We start from the raw sequence: 21,458 nt of genomic DNA on the forward strand, positions 1-21,458 counted from the left end.
ATTTAAAAGCATTTTCTTGTTCCAATAATAAGCATGAGATGTGAACATAAGCTATAACCATTCAAAATTAAAGATCTGAGTCATAAAATGTACCATTAGGATTCAACTAATTAAAATGAGTTTTATACCTTAAAAATTATCTTAATGTAATTGGATCATGTTAAGCATTAAAAATATATATCCTACGTATCAACAGCTTATAGTAAAAGCTCACTAAGTGAGACCAATGCAAGGCTACTAATCTACTTACTGAAAGGTTCATGTCATAAAACTATCTCTATCCTCATTTAGTCTTAAAAATTATATTCTACTTAAGCTAATTTTCCAAATTGAAAGTTTATTCTTCAGCAAAATTTTGGAAAATTTAATCATTTGGGGTAGAAAATGTTTTCAAAATTGAGAGAATTAATTAGGAGAAAATAAGATTAAGAGAAAGTAATAACTAAATAAAGATTGAAAGGTCATCATTAGGAACATCAGTAACTGCACAACTCTATAATGAGAAACCAATGAAGTCAATGGGGCCAAATATCTCCATCCTCAGAGGCTAAGGACCGCTTTTTATGTCAGCTGTCACCTCTTGCTGTTTATCAGTGGGCCAGGGCAATCTCCAGAATGGTTGAGTACAAGCTCTGGAATCAAATCACCTAATGGAATACTCGCTCCATCACTTAGTTACTTAACTTGATAATATTTTACTTGAATAATACATCAGCCAATAATATAGTAAAATAAAAAAAGAAATTTTAGAATCATCTGTCATACAATCCTTATGACCCCTGCAAATTTATCATCTATCTTATATAAATTTACCAAAAAAGACCTAAACAGGTTGACAATTCAATTATTATTATTGTTCCTTCAATAAGCATTAAATATATTAAATATATTTATTCCTAAAAGAACTGGGGTTCAGTATCACGGCTAATTATGGGATTCAAGAACGAAGACAAGAAACATTATTAAGATATCGAATTTGCACTTATCCCATCTCCCTATTCTGGGTCCACCCTTCCTCCCTAGAACCTGAAAACAGACAAAGCTAATAATAAAATATAACCAGTTGTACAAACATACAAATTCTGCTGTCATTTCAGAGAATAACTAGTAAATAATGTTTGGTAGATCCCCAAGTTAGCTGAAGAACAGCTCAGGCGTCAGATCCTTTATTCCAAGATTCTACAACAACATGGAGGAGCATCAATAGAACAGAAGAGCTGTTCTGGTTTGGACCTGTTCCAAGCTGGACTCTGAAAGGGAAGTTAAGACAAACTACAGTGATACAAGTCTAAAAAGAGGAAGAAAAGGAGAAACTTAGATATCTGATGGCTTATCAGCACCTGAACAGTGGACAGCACTACAGCCAAAACCAGTGTTTTCTCAATTCACCTCACCACATTGCACCCGAAGCAATACACCTGAACAAAATCCAACAAAAAAGGTAACTTATAAAGCAGCATTTTTTTCTAAAACAAATTTGCTAATGTAACTTTCATCGACTATCACCTTTAAAAAGTAATTTTTAAAACATGAGTATTTCCTGAACAGAAAGAGAATCCTTGTCATTGTTGAAAATACCACAACAAAATTGTCTAAAAAACACAACCAAGAAGATAAAATTAATCTCATATTAAACATAAAAACCTTATGATCTAAGTGGGTTGTTACCTATTTCATAATCCCACTTTCAACTGGTGAACATTTAATACTATATCATGTTTCCTTGGGGGTATTCTTAACGCCAAGTATTTCTAACTCCTACTTTGCTATCAGGCTATAAGCTGCTACTTTCCCAATGTCATCTTACCTGCCTTAGAATCCCATTTCTTTTCTTTCCCCTTCCTCACCCGCTTTAAGATGATAAAGCTAGCAAACATAAGACTTAAAAAAAGTAAGTATGAAAAAGGATGAAATCTGCTATGCAAAAAAAGCCTGAACCCCTGGAAGAGGGGGCACCCACATGGCTTTATTTTGTGATAGCAATTTCAAACAATGTGGAAGTCTTTCCATTCCAGAGATGTAATCCAAAGGATTAAGTTACCAGTGTTCAACCTCGGGATTAGTGGACTGTTACCATGTGTGGACTGGGTCCTTACCTCCTTAGCTTTTTCTAATGAGACCAAGGTCACTGATTCAAACCATTATCTCAGATTGCAATTTACAAAGAGAATACATCTCCATTTCCACCACTGACAGAAAAAGGAATTACTGAACTCCTCACACCCCATCAGTGAAGGAAACAACTAGACATCCTAAGTAAAGTCAGCAGTTCCCTAAAACACAACACTGGGACCAGGCCACTACATGGCACAAAAACTAAAAGGGACCCTCTACTCCAAGTACAATTAAATCCAGACTTCTCAATCCTGCCTTTAAGGCTTTTCAAAGTGAGCTTTATTTTCTACATTCTTGTATACAGACACCATCACCTACCAACTTAGCTGTTTTACAAGAATATTCCCTATACCTTGAGAATCTTTTCGGTATAGTTTTCTCTACTAAAATAACCTACTAATCCTCGTAGCTATCAAACTTCTCTCAAATGTAACCTCTTTTTTTTTTTTTAAAATATTTTTATTTATTTCTAGGAGAGAGAGAGACAGCATGAGCAGGGGAGGGTCAGAGAGAGAGGGAGTCACAGACTGAAGCAGGCTCCAGGCTCTGAGCTGGCAGTCAGCACAGAGCCCAACGCGGGGCTCGAACCCACGAACCGCGAGATCATGACCTAAGCGAAAGTCGGACGCTTAACCGACTAAGCCACCCAGGCGCCCCTCAAATGTAACCTCTTAAAAGGTATGTGCTTTTACATTCTGATTCCCAATACTGCTTTATTAATATCTCTCACGACATATATCCTACCCTTGTCATACTTTTCCCATTTATTGAACTTTTATCTTAAGTCATTCCCTAAAATACTTTAAGCAACCTACAAAGGTTTTGAAGTAGGTACTACAAAATAAAATAAATTATAAATAGGTGAAAAAAAACTGAAGCAAAGGACCAAAATTAGTAGGAGAGTAATACATGGAGACTGTTAACCTATTATCTTTTTCTTTCGTGTGTGTGTGTGTGTGTGTGTGTGTGTATAAATATACATTTATTCTTGAATGAATATGCTCTCCTTAAGGATAGAAACAGTGCTGTGTCAATACTTATTAAATTATATCCTTTCAAATACATAGGATACTCTGTAATCAAAGAATTTCAAAATGTCCTTTTAAAATTACATTCCTTTATGTGTATATCCACACATATACAAATATATTCTCCAAATTTTAAAAGGCAAGTGAAGTGAAAAAAGGCACCAACATGTAAAGGAATAAGTTAGTTTGATGGCACTTTAAATGTCAATAAAATAACCAAATTACATTTAAGTGTCAATGACAGCACAAAGGCCCTTAACATTTTAAATAACTGTATATACCATTTCCCTTTTTGTAGAGACCTAGGAGTGCTCAGAGGGATAGGAAGAAATAATTCCTTTTCTTTCCACTGCTTGGAAAAGACTGACAATGGAATATATGAAAAGAAAGCAGGCAAAAATCTCTATGATCACTAATGTATTAAGAACCATTCCTAAAATATAAGTCCACATTCACTTGGAGTTTTCACTAAGTATATTTGGGATATATCTGCTTTGGATTAGACACAGATGAATCCTATATAAACATTAAATTGCCAAACATCCTACCTGAAAGTTATAACCATTTATCCTTCAGACTGCTAAAACTACGGCTATAGATAACAGCCTTTCTGGGAAATTAGGCTATTTTTGTCCATTTGTTTTTCAAAATGAAAAGAAAAATATATTGTTTTGAGGGAACACAGGCTAGGAAAGTGAATACAGTATTTTTATAAACTGAGAAATCTGGTAACCAAAGGGCTTCTGTACTTAATTATTTTATAATGAAAATCACTATCCCTCTAATTTATTTCCTTCATTCATTAAAAATAACAGAAAAAACATAATTTCCTCACTGGCCCTTCCCGCTTCCAAGTACCACACTACAATTCAAATTACAGATTTCTTTTATACTAATCTTCCTTGAATGTGAGTTAGTCAAGTGCTGAGGGCCAGATCACTCCCCAATTTAATCTTCAGTTACTTCCTATCATTTCCCAAGACAAACTTACTCTATTAAGGCCAACTCTTGCCTTACTGATGTCCTGAGTGTTTTTCTTATTTCTTCCCCTTTTTATTAATACTCTCTTGCCTGAAACATTCTCCTTCAACTCAAAGCTTTCAAAAAGTCCACTCAAATAACACTATAACCCTGACTCACCAAAGGTCAATTCTATGCCACCTGTAAACTTTGAATGCATTTTCCTATGTCACTTTCAAAACTAGAGTTCCAGTTAGTCTAAGGAACATTTTATAGCACCATCTGAGAATTCACTTAGCCTCTCTGAACTTGTTCTTCCATCTATAAACCAAGAGTTGAACAAGATCTCAAGATTTCCAGCTCCAAATTTCTGATTTGTTAATTTCATATTTCATGTCATTTAAAACTGTTATTTAGCTCTAATGTTGTCATATAATTTCTCTATGTATATGTCATATATACTCCCTGAGGACAAGAAACATGTTTGACTACATCTTGATCAACACCATTACCTATGGAATAATTTATATCTAGTATTTACTCAATAAATAGGTACTGAGTAACCTATCGTTTGATATGTTGGTGAAGGGGAGGCCTAGAGAATTTAATATAACAGGCACAGTAATATATCTGGGGAAAACTGAAACTTACTCCTATATATCAGAACAGCTATGACCATAATGGTAATAAGATGGCAGAATATTTGGCAGTAATGATAATTCTATCCTGGAGGTTTGCGGACGAGGGGGACTCTGCACTTGTCTGAATTCACTTATTGGACAAATATTTCAAAACATACTATGAGCCAGGCACCTATCACATGCAGTGGGTAAAGTCCTGGTTCTCAAGGACCTTATATTCTTGAGTATAAGAACAAGAGTAGCATCCCCACTCACACTTCCAAGATCAAAATAAGAGTTTCTGAGGACATAACAAGATAAGAAGTATCTGCAGTTGGCAGTGCCTTCCAATACATGAAAGCTGACTGAGAAAATAACAGAATATGCCACAGAGGCCAACAGAGCACAAAGGTTGTGGAGAGCACAAACTGTGGAAGGAAACCAGACTGCCTGGATTTAAATCCTAGCTCCCACTTACAAGCTATGTGACCTTGAATAAGTTACATAATCATCCTATGCCTCAGTTTCTTCACCTGCAAAATGGGAAAAATGGTACTTACAACACATAAGAATGTTCTGAGAATTAAATAAGTTGATTTATGTCAAGTCTCCTACAACTTCCAACTCTCCTACAACTATCACTACTCTTACTGCTAAACCGTCACAGTCTATGAACAAGCTAAAAACAGTACATAACACATAATAGTAACTCAGTATTTAATCAATGACTAAATAAATCAACCAGAGACTCAACTTCTTCTTCTGTGAAAACTGAACAAAGGCATCCTATCAACATTAAGCTTGCTAGGACTCAAAGGGATATAATCTATTTCAAAGTACTTTGTTAAAAAAAAAAAATCATACAAGAGTAAGGTTTCAATACTATCACCAGCAGAAATATATCATAGCCATATCATAGAAAAAATTTAGTGCTACGTATTATTTAAATTGTATGTTTAGACCTTCAAAGCACTCCTAACTAGTTAATATGCTGGTTATGACCGTGTGACTGCACACTAAGAAAGCCTAATAACCAAAGAAATTAGGTAAGTAGATGAGCTGGACAGGAAGTCTCATCACAATAAGCAATTTTATAATCAATCCAACTACAATACAAAAGGAATACTCAGGTATTTACCCAAGATATCATAAGTTCCCCAACCTGAGTGGTGAGCTGATACTACAAAAATAATCTAGGAAACCTGGAAAAATAAGATCCTATCACATCTGTTTTAACTACATAAAGCTCATAGTAACCCTTCACTCTATGGCTGCATGAATGAGGAAGGGCAATACCATCCATACCATGGTAGATCCATACCATGATCTAAAGTTAATCCTAAATAAAAATCAACCACAGTAAACCTTCTCCCCAGTCAACACGAATATGGATATGATGGACTCTCTCACAACTAGCCTCTGACAATCATTGCACTAGAACATCACATTCCATATCTTCCCTTCTGTTTTTAATTACCCTAGGCTTAAAAGTAAAGACCTCATCTCTTGATGCTTTTTTACTCCCATTTAATACCCATAATCAATTAATTTACTGTTAATTCTGATCACTGCCAAACCTTTCTCATCTCTCTTTATATAATCCATTACTTACCTGTTCAATAATAAGTAACCATAATGACCATAAGTAACATAGATCAGTTAGGAACTTTAAACAAGTAATTAAGTACTTACTAAGCTATTTAATTTTTTTTAATGTTAATACAAACAGATGACACTTTTGTCAGTTAAATATTTATATTTTCAACAGCTGAAACTGCACCAAAGGACTTCCAACACAATACTTGGACACTACTTAAGAATCATTATAGGCTGAGTAGATGAACCAGTCAAAAGTGGATAAAGAATACTGATAGTCTAATTTTGAAGTAAATCAGTTTTTCTTGGTCTTATTCAAGTTGGAGAACATTTATTGGCATAAACAAAAGTAAATACAAAATGAGCATAACCATAAAACAAAATGCTTGTTAAAAGCAATAACTAAGCATTGCTTTTTTGGCTCAAAACACAGCAAAAAGTAATCAATCAATTCTGATTCATCTCTATTCAAGGAGGAAACAGTGGTATCACATAATCATCTATACAGAACTTATTTACCTTTCAAACATACCATAATAGTGTTTTTAAAAAGTTGTTCTTCTCTTATGCCAGTCTGCTTCATTTATTCATTAAGCAAATTTTTACTAAACATCTACTTGTTAAGCACTGAAATATATTTTGAGTATACAGTAGCAAATCAAACATCCCTGCCCCTGAAGCTTAAAATCATCACATAATCACATACACACAAAATCATTACAAACTGTAATAAACATCATGAATAAACAAGGTACTATTCAAGAGTATTTACAAAGAACCGGAGTTTAGATTGCTATGTCAGAGAAGGCCTATCAAGAAGTGACAGTTAGTACACTTTTTGTGATAAGCACTAACATATAGAATTGCTAAATCACTATACTGTACATCTGAAACTAACTCTGTGTTTTATACTAGAAATAAATAAAAATTTTTATAAAAAAGTGACAGTTAAACTTTAAGAAAGAATGGAGAGAAGGTGACACAGGGGATGTTCAGGTTGAAGGTACAGTGTGTGCATAACCCTAGAGGAAAGAATAAGAGTGGATGGCAACTTGAGGAACTGAAAGAAAGCAACTGAAAGTCAGGGGGAAAGTGGCATAATATGCCAGAAGGAAGCAAAAGGGAAAAGTAATTACTTTCAAAGAAATGGGAAGGCTTTAAAGGGTGTTGGGTGAGTGAGTGATCTGAACAGATTTCTATTTTAAGAATATCATTCTGACTACAAGATATAGAATATTAGAGAAACCCAAGAAAGTATGCAAGAGGCTAGGGAGGAAGCTACTGCAGTACTTGAAGAGGTAAATATATTATCATGTTATCTTAGACTAGAGTCGTAACAATGGCTAGGGGGTGGGATGAATTCAGGATATATTTTGAAGGTAAGGATGTAGAGGGTGAGAAAAAGGGAGCTATCAGGAATGGCTCTCAGGTTTCTAAAGTGAAGAACTAGTAAGAAATAATAATTATATTAACAACAGAGAACTGAGGGTTGCTGAAGGGGAGTTTGGGTGATGGGCTGAATGGGTGATGGGCATTAAGGAGGCACTTGTTGAGATGAGCACTGGGTGTTGTATGTAAGTGATGAATCACTAAATTCTACTCCAGAAACCATTATTACACTGTATATTAACTAACTAGAATTGAAAAAAAAATTGCAACAAACAAAAACGAAATAATTATTAAAATGAAGTTAACAAAACAGAAAGAAATTTGAGAAGTTAGGTAATGAAGAGATAAGTTTATGATCTGTTGAGAGGCCTATGAGAATACAAGTTGAGCTGTTTTATGAAGGCAGATTAACTGGATCACTCTAAAGCACAGAGAGAAGTGTGGGCTAGTGGTGTGCATTCAGAAACTGATAGCATACAGACTGTATTTAAAGTCATACGACAGATGACTACTTAGGGAAAAAGACAGTAAGTGGGAAGAGGACTCGGAAATCCAAAGGAACTCCAAAGCTGAATCTGAGAGAATAGGTGAATCTGAAAGAGACTGAAAAAAAGTGGCCAGAAAGGTGGGAAGAAACTAAAAGAGGAGATCGCTGAAAGCAAAGGAGGGTGTTTCAAGAAAGAAGAAAAACAAAGGTCAGGTAGGCCTACCCAATGACGCTGAAAGGCCAAGTTAGGATTTCCAGGTCAAACTGGTAAGGAAGAAAGAGTAGGAAGAAGGACATGTAAATATATGTGAGACTAGAAAAAAAGTCAGCCTAGAATCTAAAACTAATTATATACAGCTCTTTAAAATAATGTAAACATGCTTTAAAATTTTTTCCCCTCATGTAATTTCTTTTAATGAGCCATGAAAGCATACTCTTACCATGACATATTCAATGCTAACACCACGGTGACACAGCAAAAACCAACCAGCAGAGCTCTAACATTGCAGCATGCTTCTAATATTGCAGCACCACGAGTCATGCTTTGCATAGTTTCATGTTTTTAAACTCAACTTCCTATACAAGAAACAAAATCTACGTGTTTTGCAGTTCTACAAAGACTGAATTAAAATTATTAGGAAATTAAAATGGTTTTCCTGAAAAGATAATTTGCATACAACTTTCAAAAAAGTATTAAAAATTAATTCATTTAACACTTGAATGTCTTGCATGCCAGGCACACCAGTGTGATGGCTTTAGCCACCTTTTTCTCACCAGGGGCTTACAGGTATGTTCTACGGTAATTGTTACTCATAGTAATACACAAATCAAAGAAGCCTGCCTTTTTCCAGGTTTTCAGCCACTCTAATATTATTTATGGGCATCTTGTTGGCTTTATTAGAAATACCAAAAGATTTTTAATTGGAAAAATTATTTTTATTATTAGCTGTTTTAGTACTGTGTATGTAACCTGAGACAATCCCACCTCTCTAATAAAATAAGTAAGCTTCAGTTTATTCACCAGTAAAACAAAAAACTTAACTCACAAGGTTGCTGAGTTGGCTTAATATGATAATGAATATTAACTGAATCTTATCCTCACATTTCTAATCACTTCTGTGAAGTGAAATACTGCATTATATACTATTCTTATTTCTACTAGATAAAAGCCAAGGAATTCCACTCTTAAAATTTATATACTCTTATAGATCAAATCTTGAAGCAATGACTTTATTAACATTAGTATCATTTTTTCATTTAATAATACAGTATTCTACAGTTAAGACAGATGTAAACACACATCTATTTTATGTTCCTTTTCTAAAAACCCCACTAAAATTCCAAAAATATGAATTTTTAAGATATAAAGACATAAACCCATAAAAATGACAGAATGAGTAAAAAGACAATAGCAACAAAAATTTGGAAGCTGGAAAGCAGATGGTTGAGTGACAAATGACTTAGCAAACACTCGAAAATCAAATCTTTAGCAAACAGCGGAGAAAGCCAAGAACAAACCCAATTTAAACTGTAAAATCCCCAAAAGACTCAGCAATTGGCAGTACCACATACATCCGAAGTGGGATATGGGGGAGAGAGGGAGCTAAAATAAGGAACACTGTTTAAAAGCCTATTAAGAAGTAACCAGCCCCACTGATCCCAACTGTCCTCTCACCAATCCCAACAAAAAAACTAAAAATGTTGTCTAGAAAATATAAAACAAAATATCCCAAGATTCAGAAAATCAGGTACAGCGGTAGGCAGGAAAACACACTGAAAACACGGTGATTGAGTGACGAAATATATATATAGGGACGCTAAGATTCTCCCAAGACCTTTTATCCGACCCCCCTCCTGTATCCCCCACAACCTTCACCTCCAGTCAAGAAAGAGCCTTCTACAGGGAATCTAACCAGCTCAGAGGAAAGGCATGAGGGTACTGACATCAAAAGTGCTCCAAACACAACCCAGCCTGGTTACCACACAGTAGAGCTAACAAGTCTCACTGAGGATTTCTAATTAGCATTTTACTCCCCTACTCACACACAACCACCAACCATCTAAAGAAAGGCCATATAACATGAAAGATAAAAACCAAAGCAAATACAAATTAAGAAAACAAACCTGGAGAACACAGATCACACAGGGAGAAGAAGTCTTAAAAGAAGAAAAAAAGAAAAAAATAACATTTATATATTCAGACATCTATGAGAAAGTACTACTGTTCTTAGAACAGAATACTATTTAAAAGGGGCAAAAAAAAAAAAAAAAAAAAAAAACCNAGAAGGAAACGAGATGGAAAATAGATGAGAAAATCAGAAGAGAAGTCAAGAAGGTCCATTATCCAATAAGGAGTTTAAGAAAAACAAAAACAAAAAAAAAAACAGAAAATGGAAAGAAATAATCAAGATCTCATTCAAGAAAAGGTCCCAGAATTAAAAGATATTTCCAGACTAAAAGGGCATACCAAATACTCAGCAACATGGATAAAAAGAAACCTACCCAAGGAACCATCATTGTAAAATTTCAATACTGGAACACTGAAAAAAGATTCCATCTAAACACTTTCAAAGAATTAAAGAATGAGAGAGGGTAAGAGAGAGAAGGGTAAACAAGTCAGAAAAAAAGGAAACACAGAACACACACACAGGTCACATACAATATATAAGAAATCAGAATGGCTTCAGACTTCTCAAAAGTAATATGGAAGTTAGAAAGCAATGGAGCAAAATTATAAAATAATACGATTTTAAAATGCAGTATTCTTTACCTACCGAAATAATCACAAGTGTCAGGGTAAACTAAAACCATTTTTCTTTTAAAGATTTTAGTTTTAAGTAATCTCTGCTCCCAACATGGGGCTCGAAATCACAATCCTGAGATCGAGAGTCACATGCTCTACCAACTAAGCCAGCCAAGCACCCCTTAAAATTTTTTTAAAGTAATCTTTACCCCAGTGTGGGGCTCAAACTCATGACTCTGAAATCAAGAGTCTCATGCTCTACTGACTGAGCCAGCCAGGCAACCCTAAAACCATTTTAAAACATCAAGTAACCCAAGAATGAACATGAAATGGATCACTGTAACATGAAATCCAACCACAGGAAAAAGTGAAGGGAATCCCACAATAATGGTTGTGTACCAAATCTAGACCACACTCAGTCCAAAATGGAGGTCAGAGGAATATAAGAGACTGCCTCAGGAAGATAAAATTGATAACAATACCTGATATGTCCGAACATCTCAAGAGACATTTGATGAAATGTTGACTTAGTGATAATTACACCAAAAACTAAGCCCAGGGTGGGGCAGAGACATTGAATTTCAGCCAGATCACCCTATGGTAAAACAGTCAACAAGTCACACTGAGAGTAGATAAGCTCTTTAGTCTCCTAAAGTGCAAGCAGAGGACCCAAGAATTACCAGATATCTGAGGAAAGGTTCTATCACAAAAGGCAAAGCAAAAATGGGCAGAAAGGCACACAAAAATGGGGGGGGGGGGGGGGGAATTGGGNAAATATATATACTATATATTCTAGTACACTCTATGTACTAGATAGCTGGGATGGGGTGGAAGGAGGTAGGCAAGTGCAGTACATGTACAGGACAGGAAAAGTGATATTTTATAAGAATACTGAATGCTCAAGAGTGACGTAATCATAGCTATTCAGAGGAAAGGGTACTTGAAGGAAGGGGGATCAGTTGAGTAGGTGATACCAAAATTAAATTTTCATTTTCTACCCGAAAGTTAAAAAAGGCAAAACAAAAGTACAGAGTATTTTATTTACCACACACAATGCAGGGTATGTGAATGAGACACAGTTCTAAGGGCTTTCCAAATTCATTTCCAATAACAGTCCTGAGATAGGTACTACTATCCCCATTTATTTAAATGAGCAAAATGAGGCATAGAGAGGTTAAGTAGCCCAATGTTACATAAAACTAGGTTCAAACCTAAATAGTCTTATTCCAGAGTCTACGCTCCTAACCATCTAGCCATGTGGCATATGGAGTAGCAATACAAGCATGTTGTTTACAACTAGGAGGTAAACTTAACAATAATCACCTAAAAGAGACAAAAGTGACTGCTTTGGGGAAAGGAAAAATGGAAAGGAAGGGGGCAGGAAGCTTTTGTTTGTTTTGATAACCACGTAAATTATTTGACTCTTTAAGCTGTGGAGGTACAACCTAAATTAAAATTAAAATCTATAATTTAGTATTTTAAAGTATTTTATCTAATGCTGCCATCCTCACAAGTAGGCAAAATGGTATTACCCCTATTTCATAGATAAGAAAACTTTCATTCCTCTTTAATAAATATTTGAGGGCCTACTATATAACAAGCACTGTATTTAGAAAATAGATATCAATTCACCTCATATAATTGTGAGGTGAAAGAGGTACAAAAAGTCTTTTTATTCTTTTCAATTTACTGCATAACTTATATGATCCTGCATCTCTAACAGCTGTGCTTAAGACGAGAGACAATATAAATTGTAAACTATTACAGAAAAAACAGAGAAAGGTCTGCTCATTAATTTTTCCAAAAAATATTTAGTTCTTGTCCTTGAGGAACTCAGTGTCTTACGAGGAACATAATTATAATTGAATGTGTATAGTGCATTAGTGTTAAGGAAACATTCCCTAGGTGAAGACACTGCTTCAAAGGGAACATTTCTGACCTGAGGCTTGAAGGATGAATAGAAGTTTGACCAATTTCACATAAAAGGCTGTACTAATAGCTGCAAAACACAAAGACTATGTATCAGTGTGAAATACCCACATCTTTCTGGTGTTATAAAGGTGAGTTCATGTTAAAGGCTAAAATACGACACTGAGAGCTTTTCAAGGAGTTTTAAAAAAACAAGACACATAATCTAGATGCCTGACCTATGTTTCTAATTTTTAGTCTTGCCCAGTGATCAACTGAAAACATTTTCCAGATGTCTAATAAGCATTTTAAATTTTAAAGTGTTAAAAGTATTATTTTAAAAGAAGACTAAAGAATAACCACCTTTCATTTGTTTTATAGCCAAAAAGTTTCATTGTTAACATGGTTTCTAAGTCATAATATTGAAATTGTAATGTACCCCTTTCTCCCTTGAGAGAGAAATTGGTGACCAAGCCTCAGATGATGCAAGTGACAAGGAAGCTATCATGGGAAGAAAAAGTAGAAAGAATTTTTTTAATCATTATCACTTCTTTCTCTTGTATATATTCTCAAATTTTCTTCCAAGGGCAAACTTAAATGAAACATTTCCTTTTCCAAACTTTAGTGATAAAAGAAATAATCTGCAGTAAAATACCATAAAGAAAATAATATACATGTTTATCCTTATTGACTTGTATAGGTATTTTAAGGGTGAAACATTTTAATTTTTTAGCATTTAAAGGATGCCTCTGAAACAATAATTTTCTGGTTTTGATGACTTAACTTTGATGTGAACTAACAAAGGTTCAAATATGTAGTAAATTCAAAGCAGAGTCAACTCAAGTTACTTTACACCAATATTTGGTGTAAATATTCTCAGTATCTCTTTTTGTCCCTTTAATTCCAAACCGTTCTACATAATTTGCCCCAATTAATTTTCATCTCAGTTACTATATGGAAAAATTAATTTTGTACTAATCATCTTAAGTTAGGCCTCTCTCCCTACAATTAAAAAACTTAGCTGTAAGTAGCAATATCTGACTTTGTCTGAAAAGCAAGCTGTGGAAAGTTCTATCATGTCCTACCACCGGGGGAAAAAAAGGAGAAAGTCCTGTCAGGAGACCACAAATGGTAATTAACAAAAATCATGGCAGGTTTCAATTCGAAACGTGTGGTTTTCCTTTGTGTATTTCATCTGTCTTTTATTTCTTTGAATTTAGCATCCATATAATATACCTGTTTTTTTAGGGGCTTCACTTGATCATGCCTCTTAGACTTAGAAAACATTAATATCTGGGATAAATAATTCTTTCAAATCATGAATATTAGCAATTAGTGGTAAATATTAGCATATGAAACCAAGTTTTATCAATAATTATAATAGGGACTATTAAGGAAACTACCTCCCTAAAGAGCTCTAACTTTTAAGGACAGTTTTGTACACATGATACAGATTACATTTGGTTCAGTAACAAAGTTTTAATTATATGACTTCTAGAAAAATTACAAAAATCTTAACAGACAAGATTTTAAATTATTTCAATTATCCATGCCTTTACCCTACATCTGTTAAGTAACTTAAAAATAATGTATCACGAAAACATCACTGCAACATTTGGTCTTTGTTCTTTCTTTTCTAAAACTGCAATTCCTTTGAAATATCCTCAATTTTTCCAAAGTGAAAACCAAATATACACATTTAGAATATAAATTTCCAATTAGTTTCGTAAAAGTTCGATCACAAAAATCTCCAACTAATACTAAAATAACTAAGTCTTTTTAGAGCTTATTCAAAGTTCCACAGTAAAAATGAATAGCCTTTGTCATTAACTCCTATGATACTATTTTGATCAAGGTTAGTCACAGACCAGCAAATCTGTGAAAAGAACATTCCTTTAAAAATCAACTTAGTTTAAAGCAATGTAGAATCATTAGAGATTTCACAACTTTTGTAGTCTAGTCAGCTTCAAAGACACAATTTGAATCAATAGCGTATTTAGAGCATTATTTCCAATTCAAGTAAGAAAACACTACTGGCTTAATAATGTTATTTTGGCCTTATGTATTTTTTCTTTTAGGCAATGAAGGGAACAGGTGGAGTAGGATTAGCAGGGCAACAAAGTCTTATGTCCATGCCTCTATAAATTCAACCCTCCAAGACTTTCCCTACTCTTTAAAATGGCTACCACCTTGATCTATACAAAAGAAAAAAATGTACAGGACACGACTATCAAAGATATATTTGGTTATTCTGACAATGTTTATCCTCCTCCCCCACAACATACTTCTTAAGACTCCCATTCCTGCTCTGTTCAGATAAAATGACCATTAAATACACAAAAGTTGGTCAATTACAGTCTGTGTGGGCAACCTATAAAACCGCGACTAGGTCATCTTTCCTATAATGTCTAAGAAAAGCACGTAACATTATCTTTCACAGACGAAGATCAAACACAGTAGAAGTGAAAAGGATTGTCCAATCTAGTTAAAGAGAAACAACCGTGGGAACCACAACCCCTCCTCAAGAGATGATCATAAGGATTTAATAATTCAAGTGAATAGATTAAGTATTATATGGCTTAGCAAAAATTTTGTTAGTAATAAGTCTTTTTAAAAAGAATTTTATAAATAACAAAAACCACTTGGTGCCCCCAAGCCTATACTTAATACTCAATCACTACTGTCAAATAGTTTACATATTACTTACACCCTTTTGCTATCCACTCTGAAACCATTCCATAAGACTCTTGCTCTAGAAAACTTACCATGAAAATGCATTTTCACATACAAAAATGAAAAGGTATGTAATGCTTTTGATAAATTTTGTGCGTCTCGATAGCTACTAAATAGATTAACTTTGAAATCTGTTGAATGTCTGCATAAACATGACATGATCTTACCTCTCATCCTCGCCATCCACCAGGGGTGTCGTCAGCGGTAGCACCTTCAACGGGAAAAGAGAAGCAGGGGCTGCTAGGCTGCTGCTACTCCCATCTGAAACTGCTGACATTCCCCCACTGTCACCACTGATAGTCTGAGGTAAGCCAACTAAGGAGGGTTCCGCTGGGCGCCTGGCATCTTCAATTTGGCTTCCAATTGCCTGAGCTAATGATTGTGCAGAGAACTGAGTAGAACTTAGTGGTATCTGTTGTGCCAAAGGCAGATTTATGTTAGCTGCTATCAAGGGAGGTTGACTAACACTTTGAACCAAATTACCATTTTGAGTGGCAGGGGTTTGTGCTATATTCTGTGGAGGAACCAAGTTTGTTGGGCCAGAAGGCATTCCAGAAGGACCAGTTGAACTAACCTGACTTGTAACAGAAATACTACTAGCAGAGGGCAAAGGACTAACTGCAGGCAACGGCTGCGAAACAACTTGAGCTACTGATTCTACTCCTTGTGGCTGGGGAGGCACAGTTAACAAGGTACTCTGGGGTGCAATGACCAATTGTTGAGGAAGGCTTGAAGCACTAGTTTGAACTCCCTGATGAATAATCGCAGTTTGAGCAGGTGGAACTATCTGTGAAGATGGAGGAGCACCTTGCTGAATAACTGAAGGTGTGACTTGGGTAGAGGGCTGCTGCACTGCAGTAGGTATGTTTGCTTGTTGACCGATATTTGCAATTTGACTGCCAGTAGGTACAACAGACACTGCTGTTTGAGCCTGGCCAACAGGCTGGCCAGATGCCCCTGCAGGTTGTGCCTGGATCGCTGCGGGCTGCACTGGCAGCTGGAGACTCTGTGGCTGAGCCGTAGGAATCACTGCTGTTCCTGCTCCCACTCCTGCAGAACTGGGCTGTCCAGAGGACACTGCTGTCTGAAGAATCGGCTGCTGCTGCACGTACTCTGAAGCAGGATTCTGAGTCACGGATTTACCGTGGCCTGGGACCATCTGCGTAGAAACAGCCGGCTGCTGCTGTCCATACTGTAACTGTTGGGGTGGTGCCCCTAGAAGGGGAGCTTGCACTGGAGGAACCGTCTGAGAATACGGCAGTTGGGGCTGAGCCAAACTGGAAATGGAAGGCTGCTGACCTAAAGCTGAAGTTACACCAACCACACTAACAGGTGATGGCTGGATACCAGTTGCAGCACTGATAGTGGCTTGTAGAGGTACTGGCTGAAGACCTTGCTTTTGAGGATAGCTCAGTTCTTGAGACTGTAATTGTACTTGCGTGATCTGTGACTGAGAAATACTCTGTGGTATGCTAACTGCTGGAATACTCTGGGGACCGGTGCTACCGAAATCCAGCTGCTGAAGAGCCATACCTTGAAGCGCTGGTTGCTGCTGCTGCACCACCACAGTAGGGGCTCCCATCTCTCCGCTTCCCACACTCTCTGTGTAGTGACTCAGTGTGCTGACACTACTGCTCACTGAACTCCCACTAGTGCTCTCCCTCTCAGAAGTCACTTCTGCTGGGTTCTGTTTTACAGTTTCCACCACTTTATTTATCGCCACACCTTCTGCGGCAGGTACAGCATTTTCTTTTTCATAGAACTCGGTGCAAGTCCATCTACCTTTTTTAAAGGGTTCAGAACTAGAATCTAACTTCACAACTCTGAACCTTGACGTGTTAACTGTTGGTTGCTGCTGCTGACTGGAAACTGACCCAGCAGCCATCCCTGCGGCTGCAATGGGGGCACTGTTAACAGCGGAGGAAGATACCGTACCATTGCCCATGCCACTCAAGATATTCACATTAACTCCACTGCTCACTCCAGGCCCAACACTCACACTAGCAGCACTAGGAATATTGCTTGCATTTATAGTAGCATTACCAAGCATGCTGCTTGTCACACTAGGATTAAAACTACCCACAGCAGCAGTAATGTTAACATTATTCATTGTATTAGTGCCAGTAACAGAACTTATACCTATACTGCCAGTAGTACTCGGAGCACGGATATTAGTCATTACAGATGCAGGTGAGCCACCCAATGATACAGCAGAAGTTGGTGCAGCTGCTATAACACTGTCAGAGGTTCCAGCTGCAGAGAGTTTTCTGGATACTGGACTGGAGGGTGGTCCTCCAGGAATGGATGTACTGGCCACACCAGCATGGGATGGATGGTGGTGCCCATGGTGTAGGTGGTGCCCATGATGAATGTGATGGTGATGGAGGTGGTGTGGATGAGCATTCCCATTGATCACAACATTCTGTTGTGGAAGGTGAGGCAAATGAGGCTGCGGAAGGTGGGGCTGGTTGGGAGAGACTGCCCCAGGTGTCTCAGCTTCCTGGAAGTTATTTAGAGTCTCTTCTGAGGAGCTGCGTTCAGGCTCCCCTAAGTCAGTAGCCCTGGAAAGTGACACATCAAGGATCTCGGAAGAAGACAGATCTTCCGTGTGAGATTCATCCAGGTCATCATAGCTCTCAGTGTCCTCTGCTATACTGTTGTTAGAGCTGATGCTGGCGGAGATCTGAGCCGGGGTAACGCTAGTTATCTGGAAGCCACTTTTCTTCTTCATTTGAGTTCCGCCTGGCGCAAGAGGCTGTGTCTGCAGCTGAGCCTGAGAAAGGAGGTTCAGGCTTTGTGGAGGCGGAGGCTGTGGTCCCGACATAGAAGATGCTGCAGGAGGTGGCGGCTGGAGCAGCGACGGAGGCGGAAAATCCTCGGAAGATGTGGCATTACTACCAACGCCGGTACCTGCTGCACTGAGAGCAGAGGCGCTGCCACTACCGCTGCCCCTTCGAGGGAACATTGCCGGGTGCGCCATCTTCCTAGCACTAATGTCTGCGGCGGCCGCGGCCGCCGCGGCGGTGGACTCAGGCGGCTGGTGCATTGTGTCGGGTACCGGGGGGCGGAGGAGGCGAGTGCAATTTCCTTCTGCACCGTAATCTTTGTATTCAAGACGCCGGGGAGGAAAACGGGACCTGACGCTCCGCCCGGCGCGGTTCCTCCTTCTCCTCCTCCTTAGCCGAAGGCGCCGGCCGCTCCTGCCTTCGAGGGCGAGCTTCGGGAAGGGAGGATGAACGAGGGTGAACAGGGCGGCCAGGGACCCGAAGGGGGGACCCCTTCAGTCCTTCGCCATTCACTTTCCCCTCTAGTCTCACACCCCCCTTTATATTCCGCTTCACGTGGGGTGCGGGGCAGGAGGGAGGGGGAGACAAGGCAAGGGGGAGACAAGGGGAGGGGGTGGGAAAACAGAGAAATGCCCACCCNGTTACTAGTGCTCTTCTCCGGCTCCACCGTATCCCCCAGTCTCTCGCGGCAACGGGAGAGGAGGGACCAGCGCCCGAGCGCAGGAGGAGGAGGGGCGACCGTCGGCGAGAGGAGGCGGCGGCGGTGGCGGGGGGAGGGGGCAAGCAAAGGAGAAGGAGGGAAGATGGCGTCTGCGCATGCGCCCCGGCGCCGCAGACATAAAGCCGGGTCTGGCGAAGAAGGAGGCGGCGGGGCTTCGGGCCTTGCCGAGCGCTTGGTCTGCCGACGGAAATTGCCGAAGGCTGGCGGAGGCTCCGACTCCGGGGGCGGTGGGGGTGGGGAGCTGCGGCTGGGGGAGCGAATCCGGGTCGGCCTGTGAGTTTCGGCCTGAGTGGGGGTGGGGCAGGGTGCGGGGAGCGCGCAGGTTAGGTGTGTCCGCCCTGTTCTCTCACGCGGCCGGTGCGCGCGCGCGCGGGCACGCGACAGGGGAGGGGGGCGCGCGGGGTGGGGCCCGCGGAGGCTGCTGGAGCAGTGGGTCTCCGGTGTACGCGCTCTGGGTGGTGTTCCCCCCTGCCTGCGGAATGGGTAATGAGGCTTTTCTCCGCAGCAACAGCATCACGAGTTTCAGTTCCCAAGAGCCCGCCGCCGCCACCGCCACGATACGACATGAGTCAGGCTTTCTTCCTTGGCGCGTGGCGGAGCCCTCCTCCCCCTCGCCGCACCGCACCTGGGCTCACCCCCGGCCCGCGTCGCCCGCGCCCCCTAGGCGGAGGCCCCCGTGCCGGGAGCTGCGCGAGCCACGTAAGGCCCGAGTGTCTTCGAGATAGGTGCTGCCTTTTGTGCAGTGCAGTTGCGGCTGCCATGCGGTCCCCTCGCCCTTCGACGGGCAGGGGTGAGCCAGGGCCCAGCGGGCAGATGTTGCAGCCGCTCGGTATTAACCACCTAAGTTCCTCCGGGGTAGGGCTCTTCGCAGGAGAGGGCGTGCTTGCAGTCCATCCCTACCTGGAGGGAAGCAGCAGCCCAGCCCAACTAATTGACCTCAACAGGTGGAGCTTATTTCCAGCAGAGAGGTCTTTTCCTTTAATTGTCCAGGCTATATAGCCCCCATAGGTTTGACTTAAAAGACAAAGTCCTAGTGGTGACACAAGTGCAGATAAACGAAGACTAGCTTTTAGGGTTAGAAAAGAAAAACAGCCATCTGTAATTCCAGTTTAAAAAAAAAAATCTGCATGGTCTGAGCATGGTTCTACAAAGCAATGTTAGGTTTGATTGGAGGCAGTTTACTGGAAGTTGCTTCCCTAGCATTCATTACACGTCAAACATTCTGGCTCCAAACTAGAATGTACTACTAAGCGAGAATGTACTTCTCGCTCAGGAATTAACAACAAACTGATATGGAAAACCCTAGATAGAAATTTTTTATTTTTTTAACCTAGGTTGTGGGGGAATAAACTTTTATGGTTAGACTTCTAATTAAGGAAATCTCACAGATTTACAGATCTATAATCCTATTTGAGGATCTTGTTTAAGCATAAAGAGCTGAATTCTCTTGCAGAGTTTGATAGACCTCTAGTTGTCAATTCAGCGCATTACCTTTAGAATTCTCTACACTCTTTTCTTCATTTCATTCCATCCCTCACAGTGTCACCATTCTCTTATATTACTGAATAGAAATGCACCCTCAACATCCTGTGTTTATCCTGAATCAAAGCCATGATATATTGCTGTTTTTTCTGTGGTCTCCCCCCGCCCCCCACTGAGCCAAAACGACAGAACTGCATTTTTCACTTCAAATTGCTAATGTGGAGCTCTGCATTAGGTACAAAGTAGGTGCTCACAAATAATTGAAAATGGTGTGGTAATGAAAATCAAATAGATTTGAATAGATCTTATTTGTCTTATAATCATGAATATGTGAGTGATTATATTTTTACATACCCATGGCCATTGGTGTATTTTACAAAAATAATTTTTTAATACCCTCAACAGCTTTTGTTTCAAGTGAAAAGGGTGGTGAATAGTGGCCATCCATTGTTGAAATGCAAATCTGACATGCTATTTCAACAGTTTGTGAATGGAAAATAGAAGCTATCCTAACCAATTGACCTGCAGTGGAATGTAGGTAGGCAAAATGTTTCTTTGGACTAGTGTGAAAGAAAATGCTCTTGATCTCTCAAAATGTTGCATTAGGTTCAAGTTTTAAATTACCCCAAACAACAGCTCAACACCCCCTTGGGCCCTAAATAGCCTCTGTGATTGTGCTGATATGGTTAGAAGCAGAAGAAACATATAATAAAGTCTTACCCAAAGTTGACAGAATGGGGTGAGATAACCCTATAAAAGCAGATACTTGTTCTGATAACCAGTAGTAAAGGATATTGTTTGGGGCTGTTTTGTTGGAAGGGGAGTAATATTATTTCTTTTAAAAGGAGATGGGGCGGGCGCACCTGGGTGGCTCATTCGGTTAAGTGTCT

At 39.1% G+C, this 21,458-nt stretch overlaps 1 protein-coding gene across 6 annotated transcripts in view; it reads right to left on the minus strand.

Moving 5' to 3' along the window:
- TSC22D1 (TSC22 domain family member 1) overlaps positions 1-18,964 on the minus strand; it is a 130,929-nt gene extending 111,965 nt beyond the window's left edge. For 5 of the 6 annotated variants that reach the window (XR_013338706.1, XR_013338709.1, XR_013338708.1 and 2 more), the window contains exon 1: positions 15,747-18,964. Coding sequence is in view for 1 of the 6 variants with exons in the window: in XM_077778743.1 (XP_077634869.1) it covers positions 15,747-18,625 (2,879 nt within the window). In the remaining 5 variants the exon portion in view is untranslated. The remainder of the gene's footprint in view (positions 1-15,746) is intronic. The other variant, XM_077778743.1, reaches the window with a different exon arrangement.
- Between the last annotated feature and the right edge of the window lie 2,494 nt (positions 18,965-21,458).

This window comes from Crocuta crocuta, unplaced genomic scaffold, assembly GCF_008692635.1.
Source record: "Crocuta crocuta isolate KB4526 unplaced genomic scaffold, BGI_CrCroc_1.0 scaffold586, whole genome shotgun sequence".
In the NCBI taxonomy this organism is placed as follows: Eukaryota; Metazoa; Chordata; class Mammalia; order Carnivora; family Hyaenidae; genus Crocuta; species Crocuta crocuta.